General features: G+C 32.4%; 1 protein-coding gene across 1 annotated transcript; it reads right to left on the bottom strand.

Moving 5' to 3' along the window:
- Nucleotides 1–6,359: 6,359 nt before the first annotated feature.
- Nucleotides 6,360–19,747, bottom strand: LOC127725314 (baculoviral IAP repeat-containing protein 7-A-like). The gene is made up of 9 exons (XM_052232242.1): nucleotides 19,621–19,747; nucleotides 16,203–17,224; nucleotides 15,725–15,851; nucleotides 14,373–14,536; nucleotides 13,958–14,000; nucleotides 12,794–12,889; nucleotides 10,672–10,755; nucleotides 10,096–10,128; nucleotides 6,360–6,727 (listed from the first exon to the last, which is right to left on the bottom strand). The coding sequence occupies exons 2-9, from the start codon at nucleotides 17,205–17,207 to the stop codon at nucleotides 6,531–6,533; spliced, it is 1,749 nt and encodes a 582-aa protein (XP_052088202.1). The 5' UTR covers nucleotides 17,208–17,224; nucleotides 19,621–19,747; the 3' UTR covers nucleotides 6,360–6,530.
- Between the last annotated feature and the right edge of the window lie 4,554 nt (nucleotides 19,748–24,301).

The raw sequence follows: 24,301 nt of genomic DNA, 5'->3' as shown, positions 1-24,301 counted from the left end.
CAATTTAATTTTTTGCATTCCTCTTTATCATGTCCAAAAAACACCCCTAAAGCTTTAATAGGTTTATCTCCCCAATTAATCCCCGCAATTTTATCTTTGCATGATTTCAATTTCCCGATCCATAATCCTTCTGTTTTATTTCTATTTACCAATAAACCTGAAAACGAGCCAAATATTTCTATTATATTCATTGCAGATATTACATCGTTTTTATCTTTACAAAATAATGTTGTGTCATCTGCTAATTGTGAAATCGTAATGCTGTGACTTTTCCCATCTAACTTAATAGTGATTCCTTTTACTTCGTTGCTATTTCTCAACTGTAGGGCCATAATTTCAACAGCCAAAACAAACAATAATGCTGATAAAGGACAGCCTTGTCGGATTCCCCGTGAATTTTTGAAATTTTCTGATACCCACCCATTGTTCATGACACATGTTTGAACGTCTGTATACATAGTTTTAACCCACTTAATAAATGATTCATTAAATCCAAAATGTTTCAAAGTTCCAAGCATAAAATCCCATTCTAACGAATCAAAAGCTTTCGTAAAATCCACAAAAACAATTGCTCCCTCAATTTTGTATCTTTCTGAGTAGTCTATAACATCTTGGATTTGTCTCAGATTAAACCCAATAAATCTATTTTTAACATAACCGGTTTGATCCTCATTTATAATTTTTGGAAGTACCTTTTTTAAGCGTTGAGCAAGAACATATGACAAAATTTTAAAATCTATATTAAGAAGAGATATTGGACGATAGTTTTCCAAAAGTAAAGGATCCCCCTTTTTGAATATCAAAGTTAATATACTAGTACGTTGTGAATATGAAAGACTGTTTCTATCGTATCCTGTATTTAAGACATTTACCAGTAGTAACTTAAGTTTATTCCAAAAAAATCTATAAAATTCTACCGTAAGTCCATCAAGACCTGGAGATTTATTTAATTTCATTTTAAAGATACCATGTGTGCATTCCTCCACTGTAATTTTCCCATCGCATATTAGTTTATCATTTTCATCCACTTTATTTTCTAATTTTGTATCGCTGATATATTTTTCTGTTAAATCTTTGTTTAAACTTTTTTTATTATACAAGTTTTCATAATAATCTTTTATTTTGTTTAAAAGTTTCTCTTGATCCGTAATTATTTCCCCCTTATCTCCCATTAGCTTACTTATCGATTTTTTTACTTGTCTTTTTTTTTCTAACCCAAGGAAATAAGAATTATTTTTTTCACCAAACTCTACCCATTTTTCTCTAGATCTCACTTGAGCTCCTTTCGCTTTTTCTTCATATATCTTATTTAGCTCTTCTTCAATATCATTTATTTCTTTTTCTATTTCATTGTCATCTATAGTTGTCTCGTCCATTAATTTAATTTTTTCTTCCAAGTCCTTTTCCAAAGTATATCTTCGCCCCTTGGTTAACTTTGCTTTATTTTTACAATAATTTGTGGTTACTTCCCTTACCGCAATTTTAAAACCATCCCATAATAATCTACAATCTAGTGTTTCCTTTTCGAAAATATATTTATCTATCAAATTATTAATCAGTTCTTGGTAATCTTTATCTTGCAAAACTGAATTATTTATTTTCCAATACCCATTGCCCCTTTCTGATACCCCTGGCTTAAATTTTAGAAATACACTTTGGTGGTCAGTAGACCGAATAACAGCCGGTTTGATTTTACAAAATTCTACAAGAGGTAAAAAATCTGACCCCATAAAAATCATGTCAATCCTACTAGCTTGTGACCTATCTCTTCTTCTCCATGTGAATTGCTGTTTACTTTCATTTAAGTTTCTCCAAACATCTGACAGTTTGTTAGATTTAATCAAGTTTTTTAAACCGTTTACGGGTTGAGTAAATTTACATGGACGTATAGATTTTCTATCAATTGGTTTAATTGTCTCATTAAAATCGCCTCCAAGTATTGGTATTCCTAGACCGTGTTCCTTCAAATTTTCACTGATCTTTTTGAAAAAAGAATTTCTAGATGATTTACAGTTAGGTGCATATACACTAATAAATGTAAAAATTGAGTTATTTATCTGCACGTTGATAAGTACTAATCTTCCGTCACTATCAATAAATTTATTTATTAGTTCGTAGCTTAGTGATTTTTTAATTAAAATAGCTACACCCCTACTAGCCGTAGTACCATGACTACAATAAGTATCATATTCCGTTTAAAATATAACTCTTAGGTTTTACATTATATCAATAAAAGGTCCTTTATTATGTTACAGAATAAAAAAAGGGATTTTGGGTATCTTTTACTTCATCGCTTTGGTTGATACAGGAAAAACATGTGTTATACAGATTAAAGTTGTCACAAACATTACCACTTTGTCTGTTTAGAAAAATTATAAAAACCGACTACAATTGAATATCAACGAGTTTATGTAGATATTAACGATTGTACAATTGCACATTTTACACATATCAATAAAATAAAAATATTACTCAACACTTAATATAGATTTTCAAGCTATAGTATTCCATTGATGAATTTATGTATATCGGAATTCAAAACCTTAAAATTTTAATTTTGTAAAGACTGTCTCCTCAATCATTTCGAATAAATTAAAACGTTTGCACAATCTATAAAAAATATTTTTTGAAATCATTTTTAGACATTGACAGCTTGATTTTATGTTCACAAGATGTCAGAAGTTTGTATAAGACTATAATGTATATAATGCAAGGAATACTAGTGTGTATTTCATGCTCATCTCATTTAACAAATCCAGAAATAACCCTCCCATCTCTACTTTTCTAATGCAAGATGCTGGAATTCTATGCGATTTCGTGCTCTAAACTATTATTTCCGGGGTTTTTTTCGAAAAGTAAAACATGGTTAACAAATAGGTGGAGTTCAAGACAAAATACTCGGAAATGAACTTGTATTTTTCCATAGGGTGTTTTGGATTAAGACTGTTACTGGAATCGCGGATTAAACATTTAAATTGTTGTTGTACTTTTTCTACTTTTTAAGTTCAAATGGTAAATATGTAAGTAATGTATAAAGTAAATTCCTATTTCTCTCTTTCTTGAATTTGTGTTAACCAAATCGGCCATTTATAGCAATGCACTTCCGTTGCGTTAACCAAATATATTATTCATTTCAAACTGATGTTAGCTCGATGACTGTTCTTATTTCCGTTAACCAACAACTTAATATTATAAAGTATTCAGTGAACACATTTCTGTACTTGGATGGAATTAAAGTACATGGTGTTTTGAAACTTATAATCAGGAATTTTTGTCAACTCGTTGCTAAGTAGTAAGTTATTTATTCTTAAAATAAGTATTTGTACAATATAAAATTGAGAATGGAATCGGGAACGTGTCAAAGAGACAACAACCCGACCAAAGAGTAGAAAACAGCCGAAGGCCTCCAATGGGTCTTCAACACGGCGAGAAATTCCCGCACCCGGAGGCGGGCTTCAGCTGGCCCCTAAACAAAAATGTGTACTAGTTAAGTGAAAATGGACGTCATACTAAACTCCAAAACATATAAATGAACTAAAATTCAAAAATCGGAACACATAGCTCTCTGTCCCTTTACAATAATATTGTTAAGAGTTTCTTTCGTATTCAGTTTAACGAAAAGAAAATTATTGAAGTGTTTTATTCAACATCGTTTTGTGTAAACATTTAAAACTAATTTAATATTCAGATATATGGCATAATGTAGTAAAAACCACAAAGAACACACGAGAAACTATCATTGTGAGTTGTCGTCAAAATGAAGAGACATTTGAAAAAGACCCTTTCATGAAATAAATGCAGTGACCATATTTCTTTAATGCTTTATTTTCATTAACTTAAACTTAGGCAGATAAGCACCGTTGTTCTCCTCAAAGAAAATGCCAGATGTCATTGAAAAAGCTAAGAGTCATTTTTAGATTCTTTTAACTTAATGTAAAGGTATATATTTGGTTTTCGTGGTTTTATCATCACCAACCATCTCCTCCGAGGGTGACTGGGGAAAACAAACGTTGTCAAATAGGAGGGGACCGTTTGGCTGTCCGGGATGTACAACTTCGCAGCCACGTCCAGTCAGAATAGAGCGTTTAAATCCGATGCCTCATGTAAATAGAGTGCCACGCTCTGAGCATTTTAAGAACGCTTGCGAAAACTCTTTGAGGGGTCCGTAGGTTCTTTGAGGGGGCCTGTTAGAAAAGCACACTTTATGTCCCTATTCAATATATCCTCATTTTCCAGTTGTAGTCCAAATTTCCCTAACCTTCATCCCGGACGACCTCTATTACAGGACCTAATTTGGTTATTATTATTTTTTTGTGGTCCCGTCCTGAAAACGTATGAAATATTTGTAACTGGACGTTAAACACCCAATAATTAATCAATCAACGACCATCTCATTATGTGTGCCATAGATGATGTTAATGTACCTTGTAGTGTTGCTATATAGGATTAACACTTTGTAAATAGTGTGCGTCTGAAGTGCTTTTCTGGATTTACCCTCACCGGGAACGCTAACACACCATATTTGAAAGCCAATGATGTACAAGTACATCAACACACGGAGAACTATCTGACCAATATGCACCCAAAAGGATTAGCAAAATCCATTATAGGCCAACTTTGCCTGAGAGAGTTTCCTAAGCAATATCTGTTCTTTGTTACATATTCTTGGGTTAATCACTATCCAGTACACGTATAGGTGAACAAAAAAAAAACTCCATCATGTCTAATACTAACATCGGGTTTGAAAAAAATATTCCCAAGAATCTTTTTTCTTTACAGAAGAAGTAAATAACATAAAAAATTCATAAATAAAATGAAATTATATTTATATTTCTGCAGGAATGGCAATAACGTGGACTAGTGATATAGTTGGAGGCACGACACAATCAATGACAAGAAATGATGAGCTTGACTCCAAACCCATACATGCCACAGATAACTTAGCCAGCCAATCAAGATCAGTTGGGGAACTGTCCAACCAGTGCAATAGGATTGACAATGCTTCGCCCTACGAAATTACACACTCACGTTAGTATAAAAATCCTATCAATTTTTTCAAATAAGAACATTTGAAAATTAAAATACTGATCAAAAGTAATGCTGAAGTGTATTGCATATGTAAATTATAACTGGCATATTTTGCTAAATCATATAAACTATCAAATGTTATCATACAAGAATGAATTTACTTTTATAGATCAACAGATATTATACATAAGTGATGTCAAAGTAGGACCAACGCCTAACCTATACTTGTTCATATCCTTGTCTTTTGGTCCAAAGGTCGATAATTGCATCATTGGTAATTTGACAACATATCATTTAAGTGTAATGTATATATAATGCTACATTTAGACTTTCAAGGAAAATAAGTATGTATAAAAGGAAATAAGATAATAATGTTAAATGAAACAACAATCTAACAATTAACATTAAGATAAGGTCTTCAGCATAAGACAGGTGCATTTGCACATTTATTATGGACGTGATTATTCGATCTGAATTTTTCTATAATATCGTTTGGAGCTTATAACTTGTATTAGTTCTGTATGATAAGCATTTTGTAATTTTTTAACTACTCATATATGGTACTATGTAACTCTTATTTTAGGGGTACTGGAACTGAAAAAAGAAAACATGGAGCTGAAGTCGAAGTTAAAATTTTACATTTGCAGACAAAAATTAATCACACATGTATTGATTCCATGTAGCCATGTAGTGTATGGTAATTGCGTTAAGTTGACATTTTGTGGTTGCAGTTTACGCATTGAAACATATCATCCGTGTACGTTACCGCCTTTTCCTCACACTACAGGACAGGAAGTGTCGTTTTCGTCATCAATCACTACATCGGGCGCATTTTCTAGTGACTTCAATACTTCTTAGATAGAGTTTTAATGACATAAAGATTTTACACTTAGACAGATCTGTGGATACATTCAGGGAGTTATATGAAATTTATCTAACATATTTTTGTTATTCACCATCAGTGAAAATACAGTTTATGATTAGTGTTGCGGGGCTTTGTTTAAACATTACCATAAAGATACTACATGTTATTTTATAAGCATCCCTTTTAGATATGCACTGGAATTGCCCGACTGAGAGTTCATTAATATTTTTGTCTTTAAGAAGTATGTTTTTTACAAAATTAATGCTATCAGTATTTTTCTATATTTAGCTTAGGAAAGATAAGTGACATGTATATTTGATATTTGTGTATGTATTAAATACTTTACAAAGTACATTGTAACATTTGTTAACATAATAATGCATAAAAGATACTGATTTTTCAAATTACAGTTCATCCATTATTTTCTATATAAATTTACATTTTCAATTAAAAGTATGTAAATATTATATGATACTTTTTTTAATTTCCAACCATGTTTGATGTGATGAACAACTATTAGATGGAGTTATATATAAGGAATTTATTTTGTATCTGTATACAAACTCTGACTGAATTTTGTTCTAACAATTGATATAAATTTATTAAACCTAAGATTATAACTAATTATTATTTAATGCTATGAAAGATAGGTTTTCAATCTGGTTTTGATTTTAACGTCGCAGTATGGACAAAAATCTACATCGTTCGCACAGGTTTCACAAGTTACTCTGTGTCCACACTCAACAAACAATATTGACTTGGTATTTTTTTCACATCTAATGCACATCATGTTTTTCTTCAGCTCTTTGTTGACTTCTCTGACTTTCTCTGGATCTATAAGAAGTTTTGATGTTAATTCATTTTATAAGGAATTTTCATTTTATCTTGATGTTTGAATTCTATAAAAATCCTGCTCAATCTCTTATAATAAAAATAAGAAGATGCGGTATAAAATGCCAATGAGACAACACTCCTAACAGAGATCAAATGACATAGAAGTTAACAACTGTAGGTCACCGTACAGCCTTCAATAATGAGCAAAATCCACACCACATAGTGCGCTATAAATAGAAAGGCGAAGGATACCAAAGGAACATTCAAACTCATAAGTCAAAAATAAACTGACAACACCATGGATAATAAGAAAAAGACAACAGACAAAGAACAGTACACAAAACACAACATAGAAAACCAACACAACATAACAACACAATATAAAAGGGCCCCGCAATGACAAATGAAAACCAGTTCAAACAAGAAAACTAACGGCCTGATGTATGTACAAATCAATGTTTTAATACTAATACCGAATACAAAAAATTCTAATAATTGTTTTAATTTTTTATTTCTGATAAAAGTGAAACTGGAAATGATTTTCATACCGCTGGTACAAACATACTATTTTGGAAGAAATGTAAATTTCATCATTCATACTTTTATCAATTTTCCCTGCTTTTGTATTGCTAGTCGTAAAGTCATGTTCAACTATATACCAGTTTAACAAAAGTAACAAATTCAAGTTTAAGGCCAAATTTATCAGAAAATATTACAAAAAGGAAAAACAGTTTCCAATGAAAACATTCCACGCAAATTATTCAAAAAAAGAATACAAGTATATAAAAAGATATGGTATGATTGCCAATGAGACAATTCCCTACCAGAGATCAAATGACGCTGATTTTAAGAAATAGGGGTCACTTATTGGCCTTTAACAATAAGCAAAATAGCAACTTGAAGCCCCCAAAACAATTTAAACGAAAAAACAGTCTTATTTATTTACAAAACAATATGACGATGAAAAGGGGGAGAGGTGGGGGGTTACGACCTTGACTACCCATTAGGTTCTTGCACGGTGTCGGTACTAATCAATAAACGAAACACGAATATGATATACAGCAACAAACTACAACCACTAAATTACAGGCTCCTGATTTGGGACAGGCACATACTACATAATGTAGCGGGGTTAAGCATGTTTGAGGGCGCTCAACCCTGCCTTAACCTGGGACAGTTGTGTAACAGCACAACATAAGAACAAACTATAAAAATCAGTTAAAAAGGCCTTAACTTTTCATATCGATACAAAGCAAAAACAACCAAAACACTAGAGACACAAAGTACAGATCTAAGAGTACGCACAGTTAATGAAAGCTAGTTCAAAATATATAACAACTAATAAAAATAGTATGTATCTAAGATTAAATGTCAATCAGTTCACATCCAACATCAAATAGATTTAAAGTCAAGACGTGATTAACAGTAAGAGAAAACATGATCTTTTGTAATGCCAAATATACGTATCGACAGCACGTAGGAGATGATTAATATATATCGTTGTCTCAATGCACAAAAGGGTCAACTTAATTTGCACAAATTGATGGCAATTTAATTATATTTCATGTCTCAATTTTAAACACATTTTTGAGTGAAAAAAAGACAAAATTAAAATCAATAATTGCGCAAAAAAAAGTGTTTGTATTTGCATTACAATGATGGTGTTGCTGAGAAAACAACACTCTTCAAACATTAGACTAATTGTGCAATGTTTTATCTGAGTCCCGTATATCAAATTTCATTTGATATTGAACATGCATTGTCTCGGATCTTTTGTTTCTTGTTGACTAGTACAGAATAAAAATTGCTCCACAGATATATATATTTATACTCTATGCTTGTGTTTGTTTAGATTTTTTTCTCTATTTTTGTCCATCTGTATTCAACTGCTGTCATAAAAGGTTTAACAAATTTAACTATTGACTAATATCGAGAATCTTAGTAAATTAAAGTTGTTTTGTGTTCGTTTCTTTTATATTCATTTGAAATTGTTCCGCGTGAACTCGTTAATAATATCAGATGTATGTTGTTTCTTGTCGTTAACTTAACAAAGTGTCTGAGTTTTTGGTCTGATTAAATTGTAGATATCACACTGGTCAAAATTGTTTTTGCTTTTGTTACTTATGTCAGACGTGGGGACTCGTTTTAATGCACAGAAAAGCTAACTCTGTCTTGGAAAGACCATGATATGTACCACTATGACAAAAGTTCTTTGGTATAGTATGAAATGACCAATTCACTCATAGAATTAATCCTTAATAATCGTATCAATGTTGATGTCAATATTATATCTTAAACTGTTCCTTATATATTTTTTAAAGTTCCTCGTTACTGTTTCGGATAACCTGCTGTACTGCATTCGGTTTTTCCCATTTATCTCATTTGTTTGGCTCAGTTTAGTGCTAATTACATTTCTATTGTTTCGGTTGGTCGGTTGTATTATTTCATTGTTGAATTTTTGTTGTAGTTTATTACTTTTGTTTTGTTTTGTTGTGTTGTGATTAATGTAAATTTAAAGTCATCTATATTATTTTGTTTTGGTTCTGTTGCTTGGAGTGTTTTTTTTTTTTTTTTTACATCCATTAGGTTTCGTTTCTGTTAATTGTATTGCCTTGTAGTATTGCGAATGAGTTTCAAATTTTACTGAAAAGCTCCTTCAATGTATGTTGTTCTCATGCTATAAGTGCGTTTTCAAATTGACGGTTGTCCTTTTATTATGCCCCTGCGACAAAATGGCAAGAGGCATATTAATTTACCCCTGTCCGTTCGTCTGTCCGTTTGTCCGTCCGTCCGTCCGTCCGTCCGTCCATTAGAATTAGGATACATTGTTTGTCCAGCTATCTCATCCTACAGTTTTGGAGGTACAACTTTAATATGTTGTAGGATGTTCATAAACATAATGGAGGTGTGCATGGCCACATGATTTTGATTTCTTTTAAATACTCTGAAAATGACAGGTAGTTCGACTTAGTCTTTTTTTTTTTTGGTACTAGCTGCATAAAGAGATCAAGGTTTGTCCGGCTATCTCCTCCTACAGTGTTGGAGCTACAGCTTTAATGTAGGATGTTCATACACATAATGGAGGTGTGCTTTCCTATGGTCAGGTAGGGGCATCATTTGTGTCTAACAGACAGCGTAACAATTTAAAGTTAAATGCCAACATCACTGTTTGTCAAATCTAAAATATGTGGAACCATACTCATGCATATGGCAGAGCAGAAACGGGGGTGGGGGGGAGCATTGTCCATATTTAGTTATATATGTATTTGCTTGCTTGATTGTTTGTCTGTTATCTTTTTCTATATTTTACACGTTTATTTATAGTGTGTACAGGTGACTTTTCAGCCATATATTAACGATTAACGTACCTTCTTTGTTTTGATTTTCATCGATTGACAATGCTGTAATATAGGAAAGTATCAATTTAAATAAAACGAAATGAGGAAATGTTTCCTTTTTAAAACGTTATACAGCAACGATTAAAATACTAGTACAAGTTCAAATATAACAAGAAAACAATATAGCTGTTTTCAATTGCTATGTAATCATATTCGTAAAGAAGTTTCTCATGAAGAATTAAAAGAGGCTTGCATTATTTCATAACGCTCCGCTAAATACATTATGTTCCCTAAAGTAATTCAAAGTTTGGCGTCAAATTGCACCGATATTATGCTTGATTTTGCTTCTCCAAGTTGCTCTTACTTGACCGAGTACCAGAATGTCCTACTGCAAGGTAGTTAACCTGTCCAAAATTATATAATCCGGAGTTAAAAGTCGGTAATAAGAAAATAGTCAATTTTGCGTCAATAAAACGGAAATTTCTTCTGATTGAGTATTCAATTTTTCCAGGGTGTTCACAAACTATACATTTTTTTTTTAAATCATAGATCTTTTTAAAGGAGTGCTGAAATCAAATATTTTGAAAGAAATTTGTGATAATTTACCTCCAAACTGTTGTTTTAACTTTTCTGTTTCATGTCTATCTATTAAAATTCTTAACAGGTCTTCAGCATTGTAATGAATGTTTCCTACAACGATTTCAAAACAAAATATAGTTGTAAACATGTCTGAAATAATATATGATTATGTAAACAACAAGAAGAGTCACATGTTTTCTATCTATAAAAAACTTGTACAAAGTAAATGCACCCAGTTTCGATCTCAGTCATGAAATTATCAGACTTTGAATTGCTCAGTTTATTTTGTTTCGTCATGATTTTTCTAACTCTCAATTTAAATGTAGAACTACTTAGGTGTTGCTCACACTTGGATAGGCTTTGTTGATATTGTACTCTGAATTCATATGAAACTAAGGAGGGACAAATTATTGCAATGTCAAATTATTTATTTTATTTCTTCTGGTTTACAATGGTGTTTTTTGTTTAAATCGATACACTAATAGTTCCTGTTACATGCAAATCCCTCAATGCAGTAGAAATCGCCAACTATTCTACAATGACTAATAAAAGTGCCCCCCCCCCTCCCTCAACAATTACCTTTTCATACAGTATTGTGTTATTGTGATGGCATGGACCAGTATTCAAAGATTTGTAGGAAAATAGGGAATGAACTTCTGTTTTATTATATATATTTTCACTTTTGCTAAATGTTAAGTAAACATTTTTAGAAGGTGTCCGATGTTTTTCCTCCATACATATGTTGAAAACCTATAAGACTTGATTGATTCTATGCTTACAGCTCATGGACTTGGGTGTGTAAGTTAAAGGTAGCATCTTTGTTTAGCTTGCTTGCTAGCTGAACCATGAAATGATTATTAGCTCAGATACTACACGCCTTTGGGCGGAGTCAATAGTATAACAGAGAACCAATCAAAAGTAGGAACAGTATATAACCATTGTGAAAGCATCATTACCTCTGATTTTGATGTGTGTGGGGTTTTTTTCGCGGAGAGTGCTACAGTAGTCGTAAAAGCAAAATTAGTTGGGTAAAATCTTTGAGATTCGTTCACCATGCTCATGAATCAATGGCATTGTATTGTTTTGATTGATATGAACAATAGCGGGACAATAAATAACACACAAACATAGGTGATTTAAACAGTGTATCTTAGTGGACAGTATGAAATAAAATTAAGATTTTTATTTTATCATCTTTTGCAGAGATGAAAAAAATGCACATGAAAATCCGGGAATGTGTTTTTTTCAGAATAAAAATGCATGTCACTCAAAGTATAGAAATACACATGTAAATTGTCTAGTTTTAAATGAACAAAGGTAATTAATTAAAATGAAATTGACAAATCAAACACACCTACACCATGCTTGTGAATTAGGTTATAATTGACACTAGATTTTAAATTAAGATTGAAAACATATATTTTTTAAACTGACTTGTAAATGGTTATATACTGCCTTACTTTTGATTGGTTCTCTGTTGAATTATTGACTCCGCCAAAAGGATGGTAGTACCGTAGTTAATAATGATTTCATGGTTCAGCTAGCAAGCAAGCTTACTAAAGGTACTACCTTTACCTACACACTTTGGAGTTTATGCGATTCCCTAACATTTTGTTTTCACATTGATTTGTATCTCCTAAATTTTAACACCGTTGCTAAACTACTGTTGCCTCAAATTTATTGTACAGTATGAGCTTTTTCTCTCCGTTAACGATTTTACGCTTACAGCAAAACAAATTGAGAGAATAGTGTGAACTCAAAACGAAACGAGACCGGGTGCGCCGACAGGGTATATATTTTTATGTGAATATAAAGTTGAATTTGTGTCCCATCGACGTTCACTAAAATACGTGACATGCTAATAATTATATAAACTGTATTTTTCCTTGTTTGATGTCATGGGATTGTTGTGGCTATATAATAAAAATATATATTTATATTACGTCATGTCACGTGAAAAGAAAAAACCATCTATTTATAATAAATTCTATATGATATGGCTTTTTCAATATCACACACCGTATCAACCCCCAACCAATATAATCCAGAGCAGAGCTCTTGGGATTATATTGATGTCTCGGGTTGATACGGATGTGATATTGAAAAAGCCATAAAATATTCTCTGTGTATATATAAATATTTTGGCTACCTTCATGTTTTGTGTACTCATTAGCTGCGTATATAATATCTTTCATTTGAAATCCCATATCAAGAATAGATTTGACGATCGCTCCGTTTCGAATTGCTGCAAAAGACAGACAACAAGCTTTCATGGAATGTATATTTTATTCGTTGGATGAGTACTGATTGATATTTAAATCTGAAAAAAAACATCGTTTATTCATTTGTACAATTTGGGCTTTGAACCGGCTTTCAGTACCTGTGAGTACTCGTAGATCTATACTTTTTATCCTTTGTCTTAACGTTTGTGGTACATAATTTTGTGGCTAGCTGAAATCTGATGAGTCGGCCCCTTTTCAACTGATTTGAACAATATATTATTGTGTTTTGATGTTATAACATGGATTCTTCATGTTTCTTTCCCAAGCTAGTAGAAGGTAACCCATTCAGCTATTGTCGTTGGTTACAGTTTGTCATAAAAGCTTCCGTTTATTATGTCAGTATAAATCAAATCGTTAGTTTTGTCTGTTTCGTATTGTGTCATCTTAGGATTTAAAAGCTTTCTATGCGGTATTTGTTCTGCTCATTGCTGAAGGAAGTACAGTGACCTGTAGTTATCATTTGGACTTCGGTTGAACGTGGTAATCGTGCAACATCCCCTTTATGTATATTAGTCTATATATAAACTACCATTCATCAAACATTACTAAATCGTTTTTAAATCAACAGAAATATGACATTGTGTTGGCTTTAACTTTCTCCAAACATATATTACAAACTTATTATTATATGTTAATCATTTCATAATCCAGCTTTTTATATGAAAATATAGAAATCCTGATTGTTACAGGATTAACTTTCACAAGCATCAAACCATCGATTGCTTGAGTAATCTATAACTATTCAGGTTATTAAAATAAACAAGCTACTGTCATGATAAGTAGTATCAAATGTGGGTGTTGTCTGCTGCAATTGATTTATTATTCTTGGATGGTCGCTTTAGGATTCTATGGACGGAGATTTGAGGTTTCGTCCAAAGTAATGATGTTGCGCGAGTCAATTGAAAATCGTCATGAGATAAATACTGGAAATCGCAATAAAAGGAAACTTGGGACAAACGAAAAAACGAGTCATCAACCCAACGATGAAAATAACGAAAAATTATATATGATATATATGATAAATGACTTACAAGTTTCAGTATTGGGTTCCTGTGTTTCTTTTTGAGCGGCAGTCTACCAAGAAATTGACAATAGTAAAACTATTACTTATATTTTAAACTTGACAATTGGGAAATAATATGACTAACTGTATGTCTAAGTAAAATAAACTATAAGTGGAACATCATTCATACTGTGCTTCAAAAAGTCATTTTTGTTTCCTGTGTAAATATAGTAACATGTAAATAATCGGAAACAGAAACCAATCTAATTCTAACATTTTAAGCTGATTTGAATTTTCGTCAAAATATATCTTCCTTTTACTAAGAAAAAAACCGCTAGCATAGTAAGGCATCTTTGAATTATTTCCCTGACATTATCACTGTACTAAAGCTGACCACAAACTACAGGGACATTTTTTTATGTTGATCATATGTTAATTCTGACCTCATATTTAGCTTTAATTTCGTCTATATATTCTCTGCCTTTCATTTTGATGACAAATTTACAGAATGGAAACCATCGCGCATGCTCCTCCCATGGGATGTCTCCTGGTTCCCAGTTACGTAGTCCTCCATCACAATAATGACAACGTACAGTGTCTTCTTCGCCTATAGAAGAAAGTACACTAGATAGTTGAGCCTTTTTCAGTTCAATGTAAAAGTAACATTGAAGGCGTCTTAAATGCAAAGGCACATGTTCTGAAATGTCAAACTAAATTGGAACAATTTAGATTAGTCAAGATTTTTATATCAAATTACACGAAACCTGATTACATACACTTTATTCGTGGTTAATCTTTAATGGTGATTTATTTGTTTTGGGTACAAACAAGTTGCCTCTTTATCATGCTTTGGCACCATTTTAAGGTGCCATTAAAGGGTGTAGTTATTTGGGATAGTTGTTTCAATATTAGGTACCTAGCATCACTGAAGAGAAATAAGTTTCGAAATGAACATACGGTTCGTTGTCAGCTTAGTAATTTGTCTATCACAAGGTAGGTGTTACAAGGTGATTGACTTCTAGCTAGGTTAAGTCTTTAAAGACATCAGCTAGGTAATAACACTGTTTGTCGTTTTGTATTTTAAAATAGATTTAAACTTTATATCATTTTTTTAATTTTATTTATTTATTCATTTTTATTCTTTTTTGGGGGGAGAAGGGGTGTTTATATTTGTGGCGTAACATATTTTTGTATTCCTAACTAATACATGAGAGAGAGAGAGAGAGAGAGAGAGAGAGAGAGAGAGAGAGAGAGAGAGAGAGAGAGAGAGAGAGAGAGAGAGAGAGAATTGTGTAACAGGCTTAGATACATGATTTCTGTTATTAGTTGTTATTGGTTTTGAACTAGCTGTCAGTATCTGCGAGTACTCTCAGATATGTACTTTGTGTCGTTTTGTTGTTAGGGATAAATAAATATCCTGCCACTGTCCCAGGTTAGGGGGGGGGGGGGGGGTTGAGCGCTCACAAACATGTTTAACGCCGCCACATACTTTAGGTGCCTGTAGTTCAGCGGTTGTCGTTGGTTCATGTCTGGCATACTTGTTTTTCTAAATTGTTTTGTTTTAAATAAGGCCTTTAGTTTTCTCAATTGAATTGTTTCATATATTTCATGTGTGGGCCTTTTATAGCCGACTATACGCTACATGTGTTTTTCTCATTGTTGAAGGCCGTACGGTTGCCTATAATTGCTTACATCCACTTCATTTGAACTTTGGTGGATAGTTGTCTCATTGGCAATCATACCACATCTCCTAATTTTTATATCAACTATCACTAGAAATCTAATTAGGAATTACCTTCATAAAAGAAACCGGAATCAGCCAGAACCTCTGCTGTCTGTTCAATATCACCCCGCCAAACTCCTTCAAAGGTAGCCATTCTAGATAGTTTGTCATCATATGCTGCATGTTTAGGATTATATATCTGTAAAAGGTAATTGCATCTTTTGTTTTGGGTCAAATTTGGTCAGTTTCTACTAGACATTTACTTTCTTGCAAAAAACTTTATAGACTTTCACAAATATTATATTTTACTTTGAAGTAATATGACTTGTAGTGCATATCTTTTACTAAATTATTTAAAAGGTTTAATCATAGGAAAAATTTAAACCATTCTTCCCTTTCAATCAGTCTATAGTTAAGTGTTGTGACAGAAATATTCAGTAAGCCGTGAAATATATTATGTCAAACAAGACAAAACTGTAGAACCTAAAATATTAATTCATTTTACATACAAAAACCGTTCTTAACGTCAACATGTCTTTATAATGCATACCTTACGCCATTCAGACTGGATCTTTTCTATAAAATCTTTCCCCTTCTCATGGAGAAGAAACCAACATTTCGGACTGTGTCGTGCGTGTTCTGTCCATGGATCATCTGATTCGTCCCATTCAGCCAATCCCAAGTCACAACAGAAACAACGAACAATATCACCCTCTCCAGTATAGAAATATCCACTCACTGACAAAGCTTTGGGATTTTGCTTTTTTCCAAAACTCCATTTATTGAAACTTTCCATGCGAACATCCTGATCGGAATAGCTTTGATACTTAAAAATGACTCCTTTCGGTGGCTGTAAACAGCTATTCTTGGAGGTATGTGAAATTGGTACTTCGTTCAAAATTTTTAAATCCTTTGAGAAACGAAGCGAATCGGTGACATCGTCTCTGGCATTCTCTTGCTTCACATTTTTTGTACCGTGTGTACATGTTGTTAGAGAGTTAAAGTAACCAAAACTGTTTAGGAATTCACATTCTGGATTAAGTGATGCGTGCTTATCTAGGGCTCTATCTGTTGTGCTCCATTCTCGCAAATCTGTACGAATTCCACAAGAATGACACTGCAGTTTCAAGCCATCACCCAACGAAAAAAAACCGGCGTTTATAAGTTCGTTTGGCCACCAGTCCGATGAAGGCCATTTGTCAAAGGAGATAGAACGCTCTGGATGAGTTCCAAAAGGAAAACAAATCTGCAATTGTTCCCTCGGATGAACAACTCGATAAATCCTCCTTTTACAATATTTTACTGAATGTAAATTTTTAAACTCTTCTCCTGGAATAAATTTTAGATTTTTTTGGTTTGACAAACATGTAATATTTCTAAAAGACAGTTCTAATTGAGAATTTTGATTTCTTCTGCAAGCTGATTCGTTGTTCCTTAACGAACAGTTAACCTCAGCTCCTAAAAGACGATCACATTTCGGATCACATGAGTAATCTTCGCTATTGAAAGTGTTAAAATATTCATCAGAAGCCATTAGCTTGGAATAAACCGTCATATCTGGAAATGTTATTCCTAATACGTTAAAAACATTCATACATTTCAAAATGAATAATTCGATAATCAAGCGTGTTTTAAAGTATTATTTGGCTTATTTCAGTCTAAAATATGAAATTTACAAAATGTTTCATGTTTCATGTATTTGTGTCTGAAAATTTCCTAACTTGCAATTGGTTTTACAAGTACTTATGTATGTATATGTAAATATCTTGCTCAAGAACTGAAATAGACAGAGTTCTAAAAATAGAACAAAAAAAGAAAGAAATATATTTATAACGAAACGTTTTAAATAATCACAACAAACGTGCAAAACTAGGTCATACAAGGATGTGTGCCAAATATATCATTTGGGATTTCCCATATAATCACTAATATTTAAAATCAAACATACGCTCAGGATATTGAACTGACTCATACTTGCAAAAGTTTCAGTGAAAATTTTAGTATAGAGTACGGTTCAAACGTATGACTGTGCAACCCTTTGGTTCGTTCAATCTTTTGTATACAGTGGGAAAACTGTTGAAACTTTTCGGTGGAAAGGGAGTGCGGGACAAGACTTCTCTTTGAGCCCCTATAAATATGTCTATGCTTATGCAGGCAATAAGAGGGGTTTAATTAAAAGGAAGTCTTTCCCGGAAGTTTTATTTAATTATAAGCCTATGTATTGATACATTATTTAAGAAACAGTAACTTCTTTGCCGAACTTCATAAGTGGGCCCGAGGCTTTTTTTTTTATTAAAAAGCTGAAACTTCGAAAACTGCTAAAATACTTAATTTCGGTAATGGTGTTGCTTAAAGACATCGTTTATAAATGCATTATTCAAAATTGAATTGTTTCGGTATGTGTTGCTAAAAGGATAAAAAATGATGATAACATGCCGGCATTGCAAATGTAAATCTGACAGTTGAACAACATATAACTTTTAAAAAAGTAAAATAATGTATATCAAATGCATATTAAAGGCACAGGAGGGACCAGTTCTCTATCAAGGCAATCATGGACGAACCAAATGAATGGTGTCAATAATTAGCTGTTCACCGTCCAAGACCTTTAAGATGTTTCTGGAATACTATGCACTACATCGATCCTTTTCCTAACTGATAAGATCACATGTGTTTGCCACTTTTATCTGCTGCAACTTTGTTTACAAGGTAAAAAATCACTTAGCTCTTATTTAAAATGCCACAATAATGTAGAAAACGTACATGAGATTGAATATAAGTTTGACTATCCGATGTCCCCGCGTTAGGCTCTGTAAAACACAGTTGATGCTCTGGCATGTTTTTTCATTTGAATTGGCAACCAGGGTTTTGTTATTGATATTTGGCATTGAATCATTTAATCCGCCATTTTCTATATTAATAAATGCCTGTACCAAGTCAGGAATATGACAGTTGTTTTTCATTCGTTTGATGTGTTTGAGCTTTTGATTTTGCCATTTGATAAGGGACTTTCCGTTTCGAATGTCCCTTGGAGTTCGGTATTTTTGTTATTTTATTTCTTTGTTTTTTAACCTCAAGCAAAATTTAATTTGAATAGCTTTCTAAATACCAGTGAGATTAGTATTTTATTAGTACATTGGTATTTTCAGACGTGTTGCTGTTGAACTCCATATAAATCATGTTTGACCTTAAAAATCTGTTAAACTGTAATTTTGACATTTTTAAAGACGCTTAAATAAATGGTCAAAATGTGAAGTGTCTTAAACAGCTGGAATTCTCATAGGTAGAATAGCAAAAATAAGCAATATGCTACTTTTCTGTATATTGTGACCTGAAACACTATAATTAACATAATAAAAATAATGTACATTCTTATTAGAATTTAGTCAGTACAAATGAAAATATAGTAACGGACACAACAAGCATTATATAGTGTGCATAACCAAGATATTTAAAAGATTTTTATTCCAGCAATTAATAATGGCTGAAATTCTATGATCATGCCTGCTTAACTGTAGCATCATAATATTAAAAATCAACAATATTGATGGAAACAGTTGATCGTTTAAAATATTTGAGCTGATAGTAATCCTTGATGTATTTAATCTAATTGTAAACCCAAGGTCCTCGTTTTGGTATCAATTGGATATACATGTATATGCAAACGAATAATTATTTTGAAGTATTAGGTTATAAAAAATATATCTTCAGTGTTATGCTTGTGAGCTTCATATATCTCGGACAATTTTTGCAGTGTCCGTAACAAACGGAGTTTTTTTTTATTTCTAAGGGATTAAAGAAGATTTATTTTTCATTTTCAAAAAATATAAACATGCTTTTTCATTCCTCCAATAAGATACTGACATAGTTAATAATATGGTTTAAAACGCAAGATTATGAGAACCATTATAACATATAAAGTAGAACTGTCTCTTCCGTTACTTTAAACGTATTCAAAATTGCCTTACTTGCTAAGTTCTGTGCAAATTCAGTTGGTTAAGACTTGTGTTGTATATCTAGAAATGTCTTCCTTAAATACTTGTAGTTTGTTATGAAACTGTCGATGTGATAGCCAAATCTAAAGGAAATATTTACAAAATTTACATATGTTATTTTTCCCGTTAATGTCACGATAATATTTTGAGTGAACTAAAAATTTCATCATATATCAGGCGGAATTGAAAGAGAATAACTTGGACTGTCCTAAAATAAAGATAGTTTGATACTAAAACTTCATGAAAAGTTTAGTTAAGTTTAATATTAGTTTATTGTAGATGAACAAAACTAATGGACAAAATTACTTAAATTAGTTCGTACAGTTTCCTTATATTGTTCACAAATAAACTACATGACAGCATATAAAATAGTTCATTATATATAATAAAACAAAACTCGCTTAGTAATAAATGACACTGATATTGTGTATATGAGTCTTAATTGGTATGTACAAAATGGGAATCCAGTAGAGAGCTGATCGGCACCAATAACCGTTTGTTTTGTTTTTTATATGTCCCGACTTAAAAATTAATCTCTAGTTGTCGTCATACGCAGCTATAGAAGTCACAATAAGGGTCGATAACTCTGTCGGTACAGATCGGCTGGTAAAGGGTCGATAAGGTCAAATAAAATTACAAAAAAGATAATTCCTAAATCATTTGCATTGGGTTTAGGCTTAATCTTTTTTTCTTATCAAATGACAAATATTACAAACAGAAAATAAAAAATTCGACGTATTTTACAATTGATATATATTTTATATAAAAACATTATGTTGAAAATGTAAATATTTTTTTTTTCATTATTATTGTTCTGATATTTTATCCAGTGTTGTGATAGAATTTGATATTTGGAAGAATTTCCAGGGGCAAAACATGTCGCGTATATTACTTTAAAACCTGGAAATAACTTTGTACACGGGATGATTATAACAAGTATTTGGTATGGCATACGTTTCCTGTGTAATACCTGAATAATTTGTTATGTAGCCTTTATCTACATGTCTTAACTTGTGAGGCTTACCTGTTGTTTTACCTTTCTTAGAGACATACATGCACATGTAGATATATAACTCTGTGCCGTTTTATATTTTAATGTAGATGTTATAACATGTATGCATCGAAAAACACTACTTTTAAAAAACTCATGGACAAAACATACAACCTTCATCAGATATATGCCAAATAAATAATGAGAAAGGCAAGTTCATCTAAAATATATACACGACAAATGACACAGCCGCCATTTTGAAATATCCCGACATCGTCGAAAAAGTCGTGGTTTTAAATCGATTAGGAACGTAATTTGCCAACGAATTAAACTGTTAAAAATAGGATGCAGCGCTAGACGCATGTTTCAGATATTACAATATAGCTGCAAAGTTATACCTTTGTTTAAGTAATTTGTGAAGTTGGTGTATAAGAAGACGAAGGATTGTTAGTTTTACAATACAGTCAACGGGGCAGAGGAGGAGAAAAAGAGCAATATTTACAATTGATCAGGGACGTAATTTCATTGAAAATGTCAGGGTCAACATTTTAAGATAGATTTATGTTCGAAGACAAAGGAAACAGCTGCAAAAGTTAGATAACGGGTCAGATTGACGGAAAAAAGTTTATTGAAATGCCTATGCAATTTCTATGAGACAAATGTACTAAAGATGGTGGATTGATACATCTTCGAAGTATCATGATGTCTTACTTAGTTGGATATGGATCAGTATAACCATCATTACCATTTCGTCAATATTTCAAATCAAAGTTCTTCTATGGTTTTTAAATAGTACAAGTGAAAGCGGAAGGCGTCTTTGGAAGATGATTCACATCTTCATGTTCTTTAGCGGGTCAAAGGGGCGTGAAGGGCGGAGTACGCCCCCTTTTTTGATCTCCAATAAGAAAGAAATATCATGTTTTTCACGATATTCATACATTTTTAGTATAAAATCGCTTAAAAAATGTTTCGCGTCGCTTTACAGGAATATGACAGTTGTTATCCATTCGTTTGATGTGTTTGAACTTTTCATTTTGCCATTTGATTGAGGACTTTCCTTTTTGAATTTTCCTAGGAGTTCAGTATTTTTGTGATTTTACTTTTTACTCGGCGCTATATCTTCAAATATTACACATGGTTTGCTTTTCCTTGTTTCTCATTGGGTAATTTGGTCACATGCATGTTTCAAAATATATATTTTGTATTTTTTTTTCACTATTTTGACATATTGACTTGACGTTAATATTTTGAAAATGACAATAACATCATGTTATTAAAAAATAGTAACATCGAGTCAATATTTCATTCCCATAAATAGAAACTTCGATTCAATATAATTTTCAAACTTACACTATTTACATATGACAAAGAATTTCACTCAGTCAATACGTTATATATGGACCTGTTCAGATTATATTGACCGACTAAGGACTGAAAAAGGTGATGTGAGTAAGATGAGAAAGGATGGAAGAAAGGAGAGAAAGAACATAAAAGAAAATATGAGGAAACAAAAACAAAATATTTGTTTCCAAAATATGATATATATAAAATGACAAAAAGGTAATGAAACATATTCAAACATTATCATTTAATCAAAAGAAACAGTTGTCTGTCCATGGAAGAGAACCAGGCGCGGAGACCAAACTGACGTAAATGTTAGCAACTATAGGTCACAGCCTTCAACAAGGGGCAAAATCCATACCGCATAGCAAGGTATAAAAGACCCCGACATGACAAAATGTAAAACGATTCAAATGAGAAAAACCAACAACTTGATTTGTGAGGAGAGCAAAACACGAAAAGCAAATATGATATACAACAACAAACGATAACTACCGAAGTACAAGCTTTTGACTTGTGACAGGTATATACAAATTGTGATGGGGTGGAAAGATATGCTTGCGGGCGCCCAACCCTCCCGTTACCTGGGATAGTGATATAATAGCACAACATAAGAACAAACCATCAAATCAGTTGAAAGATACTTTACTCATCAGATCAATATAAAGCACAAATTAAAACAACTAACAAAAACACTAAAGACACGTACTGGTCTGAGAGTACTCGCAGTTACTGAAAGCTAGTTCAAAGCCAACAATAACTAATAAAAATACCTGTATCGAAGACATAATATCAATCAGTACAAAACCAACGAAAAAGTGTAAAGACGAAATGTACAGTCTATAAAATCATGACATTGTGTAATGCCAAAATAGAAGTATCGACAGAATGTAGAACCGTAAGTGTTAGAAATACACATTTAGCTATCATGTTTGAATGTATAAAATTCATAACACAATAAATGATTGTACCGATACAAACACTATTCAAATGTCTTATTACAATGTTAGATTGATAACCTTTAACAATAAATTTATTCAAAGGATGAAAACGCTTACATGGATCGTATCCAAATTTACAGGTTCTGAAAACAACATCCTCGTAAAAATTAGGATGTGATATCCCGTTTGTAGTTTAGGTACAGCCGAAAAATTTAGTAAAGGTTTCAAGTATATATAATTTGTTGTAACGAATTCCCTGACTTAATTATATTACCAGTGTTACAAAGAGTACGTTCATTGAAATGTATAACGTCACTACAGGACACAAGATGATCGGCATAGCACACGAGATGGGTTATATAAACACCGCTAGATGGAGCCAATGGAACATCACTGTCCATAAAAAGAAAATTAATAATAATAGGGAATGCAAAATGGTCGTCTCACTGGTTATTTTTGCTATTTTATGTTTCTCTCTATCTATTATAGTTTTTAAGTAATATGCAAAAATGAAAAAAAAAAGATAAAAAACCGTCATTTAAGAGCAATAACTCCTACAAGGAGTCACATGACGCTTTATGCCATATAACTTACCTGTAGATCTTGTCTTGCTGGTCACGTTTTCTATTTAAAATTACTCTCTATATAGCAGTTAGTTTAATTGGATCAATTTGTCAAAATCATCACAAAAACATCGCTGATGTATTACAGGCTTGCAAGTCAATAATTCAATTTCGTTTGAATCCGCATTCGTGCGACCTTCAATTTGAACTTAGCTGGAGATGGGATACGCATGGACTAAGCATGTCAACATTGAAAAGTGAAACAATGTGCACTTACCGGGAATAACCATATAAAATGAAAGAGAGTCGAAGGATACCAAAGGGACATTTAAACTCACAAGTCGAAAATAAACTGACAACGCCATAGCTAAAAAAAGAAAAAGACAAACAGACAAACAACAGTACACCATACACAATATATGGATGATGTTCTCTCACTAAATAATTCAAAATTTGGTGACTATGTTGAACGCATCTATCCCATCGAACTTGAGAAAAAGAATACAACAGATACAGTTAAATCAGCCTCATATCTTGACTTACGTCTAGCAATTGACATTGATAGTCGGTCGAAAACAAAACTTTACGACAAAAGAGATGATTTCAGCTGCCCAATTGTGAACTTTCCATTTCTATGTAGCAACATTCCAGCAGCGTCTGCATACGGAGTATACATCTCCCAGTTGATACGATATTCCAGGGCTTGTATTTCCTATCATGATTTCCTTGATAGAGGTTTGCTGCTCACAAGGAAGCTATTAAAATAAGAGTTCCAAGTGGTGAAGTTGAAATTGTCCCTTTGTAAATTTTACGGACGC

The sequence above is a fragment of the Mytilus californianus genome, unplaced genomic scaffold, assembly GCF_021869535.1.
Source record: "Mytilus californianus isolate M0D057914Y unplaced genomic scaffold, xbMytCali1.0.p SCAF_15, whole genome shotgun sequence".
Taxonomy (NCBI): domain Eukaryota; kingdom Metazoa; phylum Mollusca; class Bivalvia; order Mytilida; family Mytilidae; genus Mytilus; species Mytilus californianus.
Note: the sequence above shows the minus strand (reverse complement) of the source record. Positions and strands in the feature narration are given on the sequence as shown.